This window comes from Macrobrachium nipponense, chromosome 34 (assembly GCF_015104395.2).
Source record: "Macrobrachium nipponense isolate FS-2020 chromosome 34, ASM1510439v2, whole genome shotgun sequence".
Classification (NCBI taxonomy): Eukaryota; Metazoa; Arthropoda; class Malacostraca; order Decapoda; family Palaemonidae; genus Macrobrachium; species Macrobrachium nipponense.
Window position 1 is genome coordinate 47,511,599 of NC_061095.1, and position 7,654 is coordinate 47,519,252.

The 7,654-nt window shown below is 38.7% G+C and overlaps 1 protein-coding gene across 2 annotated transcripts; it reads left to right on the forward strand.

Annotated features, from left to right (window-relative positions):
- The first annotated feature begins 432 nt into the window (after positions 1 to 432).
- On the forward strand, positions 433 to 7,654 carry LOC135207707 (uncharacterized). Of its 2 annotated transcripts, none has more exons than XM_064239540.1 (8): positions 433 to 585; positions 1,733 to 1,863; positions 3,018 to 3,155; positions 4,018 to 4,078; positions 4,454 to 4,590; positions 5,295 to 5,403; positions 6,200 to 6,308; positions 7,193 to 7,654. In XM_064239540.1, exons 1-8 carry the CDS (start codon positions 525 to 527, stop codon positions 7,395 to 7,397), a joined length of 951 nt encoding a protein of 316 aa, XP_064095610.1. In that variant the 5' UTR covers positions 433 to 524; the 3' UTR covers positions 7,398 to 7,654. The 2 variants fall into 2 exon arrangements, with proteins under 2 accessions (XP_064095610.1, XP_064095611.1); XM_064239541.1 differs by having other exon boundaries at positions 1,736 to 1,863.

A 7,654-nucleotide genomic window follows, 5' to 3' on the forward strand; every position in this document is an offset into this window, starting at 1 on the left:
GCATCTGGCATTCGAAAGCGATCGTCGCTGAAAATTGCCACGATGAATTTATTTGGATTTGGATTTGGCCAGCCTTGACCTGGCATGGCTACAGCCCTTAACTTATGATTGAGATTCTGCTCAGAAAAGAATAATTAACCATTCGGTTCGATTTAACCACTGGGTAATTATAGGCAGTAACTGCACGGGCTGCAAGGAACGTTCCCACGAATACGACAACCACTAGGGATTGGGACGAGAGAGAGCAAACATATACTAATGATTATTTTAATTATTATTGTTTTATTTGGAGAGAGAGAGAGAGAGAGAGAGAAAAGGGGGCTGGGGAGGACTGGAGGGGGCCTGACTGGTAGGAGGGCCAAGCCAAGGTGAACCCCCCTCCCCCCATAAAAAGATGTATATAAAAGGACGACATGCAATCAGACCATATCATTCTGGCCTGCAGTCCCTTACTGCAGTCAGCACGACAAGCAACCTACATAGTTCAGCATCTCCTCTCAGGAGCCATCCATCAACACTCGAGGATGACTTCCCTCAAGTCGAGCATCTTGCGCCTTCTCCTTTTTGTCTGCTTTTGTGCCTCAGGTAATTTTATTTGTCTGTTAGATATCCGTAAAAGTTGAAGATGTATTTCCACTGGATTTTTGGAAGATTTAAACTTTTGCCGAAGGAATTTGTTTTATTGAATTTTTAGACGAAACCTGCTGCCTTTGGCTCATGATTTACAATGTTTGACGTTTTTCTAACTTTAAGGACTTCGTAGGGTGTGATCCTTCACCCCCTAGCTGTAGTTCCTTTTATTCCTTTTACTCTACCTCTATTCATATTCTATGTCTTCCACCTGACCTTCCACTCCTAACAATTGTCTCATAGTGCAACTGCTTTGAAGTTTTCATCCCGCTACACTTCAGTTTTTGTTTCAATACTGATTGACCTTACAAGTCCCAGCGTTTAGCCTTCAGCCTAAATTGAATATTCTATTGTATTCCATTCTATTCTGCTGGGCCAATGAAGGGTTTATTATATTTATTTTGTGGACGATCCTGACATTGGTTAAGGATTTAAAATGGCTGATGTTTTTCAAACTTGAAGTAGTTCAGTTCATAGGATCTCCAGTCGTAATTAGTCTCAGTCAGGGAAAGTCTAAACGTGGAGTGTAGTATTTCCTGACGATTAATGATTTTACACACAGGAATAATACAGAAGTATTTTGATACACAGTTTTTAATCACTTTAGAAATAAACCGCTGAAATGATTGACGTTGGACTCCTAAGTGAGAAGAGGCTGAAGTGTCAAGCAAAAGAAATAAAAGGCAGAAAGTCTTACAGCTGGGAGGCAGAGACTTCTCTTAAAGCGCTTGATCTTAAGGGTCGTTTTTCAACCTTTGAGGTTTCAGTATATCATGAATTGACAGTTGTAGTGATGGATGTATGCACTTCCCCTTCAATACACCACCCATCATTTTACTAAGTAACATTATGCCCTTTAGTTCTTATACTTGCCAATCGATCTATGCCGGAACCTTTCCCTCATCAAAAAATACCTTACTTACCTTGGCCAGCCAATCAGTTTGACCATGTTATTTGTGATCACTTTAATTTTTGGCTTTTCTCCATTTTTAACCTTGAACTGCATCCACTACGACATGTAAGGGCTGAAGACTTTCTCGAATCTACATTGACCCCTCCAGTTCTTGCTTTATTCATTTCGGCTTCTCCTGTATCGCGCCAGCAGCTTCATCGGGATGCGACAGTGACCAGATCGCCTGCTCCAACGGAGACGGATGCGTGAGGTATCATTACATCTGCGACAGCGATGACGATTGCGATGACAACTCCGACGAAGACGCGGATTTGTGCTATGTGAGTATTCACTTCTTTGTAGGCCTGTGATGCAGCGGTGGTGGTGGGAGTCTTCTGCATTTGGGTTTCAGCCCTGATTCCTGCACTTGGAGATGGAATGTGGCAGTGACTATTGCTCTGCGGTTTCTTTGGAGCCACCCTGCCAAGTGGGGGAGGCATGTGGGTGATATAAATATATATTATATTATACACACACACATATATATATATATATATATATATATATATATATATATATATATATATATATATATAAACCAAAGTAGCACGTAGGAACACGTACTTGAGAATATCCTTAAATCCACGGTAGAAAGGTAAATGAAACAGAGACTTGGAAAAGCACTTTCGTAGTATATTCTACATTTTCGATTTCACACTGAATATAAAATAAATTGGACAGGCCTTTATATACAAAAGCCGAAAGAAGGGGCGGGGTCACAGTTTATTAATCTGTGCGGTATGTTCTTTAAGCAAAGGAGATAAGGACTCTTTCCTTTTCTTTTTTGCTTAAAGAACATGCCGCCCAGATTAATAAACCGTAACCACGCCCCTTTTTTTCTGATTTTGCATATAAAGGCCTGTTAACTTCTTTTATATTCATTTGTGAACCTGAAAATGTACTACGAAAGTGCTTGTTCTAAGTCCCTGTTTCACTTACCTTTCTACCGTGGATTTAAGGATATATATAATATATATATATATATATATATATATATATATATATATATATATATATATATATATATATATATATATATATATATATATATATATATATATATATATATATATATATATATATATATATATATACTATATCACATATACATATATATATATATTATATATATATATATATATATATATATATATATATATATATATATATATATATATAGGACGATTGTAAGCTACAGGGATAAGATTCCAACACTGACGAATGGAATCCTTAAAGAAAGTTGTCTTGGTACATTAACTGATGACTTTTTTTTTTTTTTTTTATGTCTTCCTCACCATTCTAGGAGGAATGACCAGGACATCTAATATCCTTGAAGAGTTTCAAGTCCGGGACAAAGCAAGAGAGTTCCGGAGCGTGACTGACAGCGGTTCGTGGAAATGTTTATCGACTATTGATATCCTTCTCTTTGAAACAGGCCTGGAAGAGCTACAACTGTACCAGGGGCCAGACGTCTTGTACGAGGAACGGGGAGACCACCTGCGTCCCTATCATGAGCTATTGCCTGATGGACGCCCCCCCTTGCAAAGGAGATATCGACAGACGTGTCTGCGAGGTGAGCTATGGCATGCAGCTCCTCTAGGGAAAAATTTTAAACTGTCTTTCATTGTTAAATGGCGTCACTTTGGCATTTACTGATAAGTGTTTTAAGTTGGGTTTATCAAGTGGATTCATCTTGGCTGTAATTGACGATGTTAAATAGCTTCATTTTGGATGTAATTGATGATGTTAGATAGCTTCATTTTGGCTGTAATTGACGATGTTAGATAGCTTTATTTTGGCTGTAATTGACGATGTTAGATAGCTTTATTTTGGCTGTAATTGACGATGTTAGATAGCTTCATTTTGGCTGTAAATGACGACGTTAAATAGCTTTATTTTGGCTGTAATTGTCGACGTTACATAACTTTATTTTGGCTGTAATTGGTGATGTTAGATAGCTTCATTTTGGCTGTAATTAATGACGTTAAATAGCTTCATACTGGCGTTTATTGTCTTATTCTTGACTTTAGTTTATCAAGTGGCTTGATTTTGACTCTTACTGACTATTTTCTAAATGGCTTCATTTTGACATTCATTGATAAGCTCAGTTAGGAAATAGCTTGATTTCGAAAAATAAAATGGTGGGAAATGTAGCAATGCTGCAAAGACAGGTGCGGATGTCTGGGGTGATCTCTGCACATGGAGGAAATGGAGGACTGGTGAAAAGTTTGTATAGTGAGAGAGACAAAGCTGAAGGAAGGAGGAGACGGAACGCGTTGGATGGAGGAACTGAAAGAGGAGATCGGAGAGGTCTGAGGTGCTCTTTACATGTGGACGGACGGGATGGAGAGTGATGGCATGGTTGTGGTGAGTGGCGCAGTGTGTGTGTGTGTATCAGAGTTGATTTTCATTGCCAACATTCTCTCTTCTTCCAGATGCTCAGAGGAGGAATCCTGAGTGAGTTGAGCAACTTTGTCGCGCCAGATCCTGTCTCAGGTGAGGACAGTTAGAATTCGACTAGTGTTGAATGACAGATGTAATTCGATTATCTCTCTCGCTCTCTCTCTCTCTCTCTGCTTCTCTCTCTCTCTCTCTCTCGCTCTCTCTCTCTTTCTCTCTCTCTCTCTCTGGATGATAGTAAGAATCTCCCTCTCTCTCTCTCTATCTGGATGATAGTAAGAATCTCTCTCTCTCTCTGGATGATAGTAAGAATCTCTCTCTCGATGATAAGAATCTCTCTCGCTCTCTCTCTCTCTCTCAGGATGATAGTTAAGACTCTCTCACTCTATGGATGATAAGAATATTCCCTCTCTCTCTCTCTTTCTCTGTGGATGATACTAAGGAGCTACTCTCTCTTTCTCACCCCGGCAGAAAGCAGCCTGAACAGATCTGAGCTTCTGGCAGACAAGTTCAAGGAACTGATCCCCAACACACTCAGTCACGATGGCTGTCCCCAGATGTACACCAAGTTGGGAGAGCAGTGTCTCTCCTTGTTCTACCTGGGCAAGGTAAGTAGGGAGGGAAAAGGGTGGAGGGGAATTTGTTGAGGAGGAATAGAGGGAGGAAAAATATGACTTCTGGAGAGGTATGTACTTTCGTTTTTTTATCCAGGGCAATTTTTTTAATGTAATTATTTTTTGTGGGAATGTTTATTTAAAGTTATTTGAGAGAATAAATATCATACGTTGAATAATTGTGGAATGAATTTTTTTAGGGTTATTTTTCTTTGGAGGATTTATTGTTTTATAGGATTATATATCCCGGAGTTTTCATTTTTTTTAAAGGGTCATATATTTTTATTCCTAACGAATGTTTTTTATGCGTTGAAAATCTCCATGAAATTTAAATTATCAGTGGAAACATTTTTGAAGAGAAATATATCTGGAAAAGACAGTGTGAAGAGATATCTTTCGAGAGGAAAAATATATGCTAGAGGGTTATTTACGAGGATTTGTGTATTATTTTTTTGAGAAAAAAGATTTTATTGAAAGATTTTGATGATGATTTTTTGAAGAGGAAATCCCGATAATGAGAAAAAAATTCTGAAATAAAATTATTCCTAATCGCAGATATTAAACATATTTACATGATAGTGCACAGAGAGAGAGAGAGAGAGAGAGAGAGAGAGAGAGAGAGAGAGAGAGAGAGAGAGAGAGAGAGAGAGAGAGAGAGAATATATTCCACCTCCAAAATCCTCTTATATACTCCTCAGATAAGCTGGTCTGAGTCACGAGAATTCTGTACCATGATTAAGGGCGAATTGATCACCTTACCTGACATCGTTCACTACGCAAAGGTCGTCCAACACCTGCAGCAGTATGGTTAGTTTTTAATGTTTTTCGTAAATTTCATTAAACTCATTGGTCTCTTATTCCTCACACCTCTGGACCGTGAAATTTTCTTCCCGAAGACCTTGTGCAATTAGAACCGCGAAAAATCAAGCGAAGATGCAAGGCATTACTACCGTCAAACAATTCACCTTGTATTTTAATAATTTATTTGTATTTTGATTTATTTATATATTATTTTACTAACTTATCTTTTATCTCTTTTCTAATAAGCGATCTCTTCATGCATTTCCTATCATCTTCTGTAACTTCCTTTAAATTATTGTTATATCATAATATTCAGACGATGAACACTGTTCATATAAACAAGCCACCAAAGGGGCCACTGACTTGAAATTCTTCAAGCTTCCAAAGAATATGGTGTTCATTAAGAAGAAGTAAAAGAAGGCAAAGTGAAATACAGAAAGAAGAGATCTCACTTATTAAAAAAGAAAAAAGATAATAAATTAGTGAATTAAATAATAGATAAAAATGTATTGAAATGCAAGGAGAATAGTATTAATATTAAGGCAGTAAAACATTTTATCTTCGACTGAACTTCTGAAGCTCCAATTGCACGACATCCTCTGGGAGGCTGTTCCACATTCCACTAAGAACTGGACCAGCTGCCAACTGCTGTGAACTGTCACAGGGTAGGGAAGGGGACGGGACTGGCAGATATACATTCGTAGATAGTTTCCTCAAAAGAGCACCTGAATAATATGTAAAGCATCTTTGTGGAATTTGATAATGAACGACATTAATAACATCTTACCTCATATTCTCACAGAGATCACTTCTGATTTCTGGATTGGTGGTACGATGGAGAACGAGGAGCAGGGCTGGACTTGGATAGACGGCGCCTCTATTCACAAAGGATCACCATTCTGGGCCACAAGGCAAGTCAATCATTCTGTGGTTTATATATGTATATGCTTGTATATTGAGAGAACAACAGGACCTCATTCAAGTAGGGTAGTACTAACAAAGATTTTATTCACAATAGTTACAAGCTTTCAAGGACTTGTCTGTCCCCATCGTTTGGTAGCTGGTGCCTTTCAAAGCTTGTAACTTTTGTCATGAAATCTCTGTTAGTTACCATCCTGTTTAAATGAAGTCCTGTTATTCTTTGCACAAATGTTCAGTATGTGTATGTGATAGGATTGGTCAGAGCATTTTAACGTGGTTCGGTCACATGGAAGGTACGGATGATGAGGATACTTTGACAAAAGGAGTGTATAGTTCAGAAGTAAATCTGCGAAGGAGCAGATGAAGAACTGGGAAAGAATGCGACCACTACCACATCCACACCTGAACTGCAGAAATATAGACGAAGCGTCAAGCAGAAAACTTGCACAACATTAGCCTCTTTATACACATTCTTTTCTCCAGACTGGGTGGCCTCCATTCTCTATACATGACCAGACCATCTGAAAACTTTTTGATCCATCTTTTTTGCCTATGCCAGTCCTTTTACAATACTTTCTACGGTGTATGTCTCCACTTTTCTCACCTTTTCAATTATAATTTTTCATTTTTTATTTATTTTATTTGCATTCACCTTCCAAACTTCACTCCCATAGAGGAAAGCTGGCTGAACAATCCATTCATACATCATAACTTTGAATCTCATTGACACTCTCCAAGTTTTCTCCTAATCTTTTGTACACATTCTTCTGCCTTCACTGCTCTCTCTCTCTGCTTGAGTACCTGGTGGCCTTTGGACTGCTGAGGGTCATAATATTTCCAGCATCTAACCTGTCTCTCCCATGGCCTGCCACAGGTACAGCCCCGTCTGCGTCAACCGCAATGTGACGGCATCCAGGTCGGACCAGGTTTGCTACGAGTACGAGCAAGCTCCAAAAGCTGTTGGTGTCACAGAACAGTGTCTCAGCCTCTCCTTCGAACACTACTTTCACATGTTAGATAGTGACTGCATGGAGAAGAAGAGCCCACTTTGCGTCTATAAGGGTGAGAAAGTGGAGTGAATAGGGTGGAGGAGTCTTTAGAGAGTGGGGTAGCAAGCAGGGTATTGCGAGGGAAAGGGACCTTTGGTAGATTGTGTAAGAGTTGGGTGAATGTCACCTGGCTCAATAGTTCCATAAAAATAGATTACTTGTGTTATTATTGATTGAATCTTGTAGACTGAACTAGGAGGCATTGGTGATACAAGCAATTGGAGTGTTGTAGAATGAATAGGCGTAGTATATCTTTTGTAATACTATGTAAAAGTTAAATAAAATCA

Bases quoted from the DNA above. Each gene is read 5' to 3' on its own strand.
- LOC135207707 (XM_064239540.1), top strand. From the start codon at position 525: ATGACTTCCCTCAAGTCGAGCATCTTGCGCCTTCTCCTTTTTGTCTGC. The intron at 586-1,732 runs GTAATTTTATTT...GTATCGCGCCAG, and splicing joins TGTCTGCTTTTGTGCCTCAG to CAGCTTCATCGGGATGCGAC. The intron at 5,404-6,199 runs GTTAGTTTTTAA...ATATTCTCACAG, and splicing joins CCAACACCTGCAGCAGTATG to AGATCACTTCTGATTTCTGG.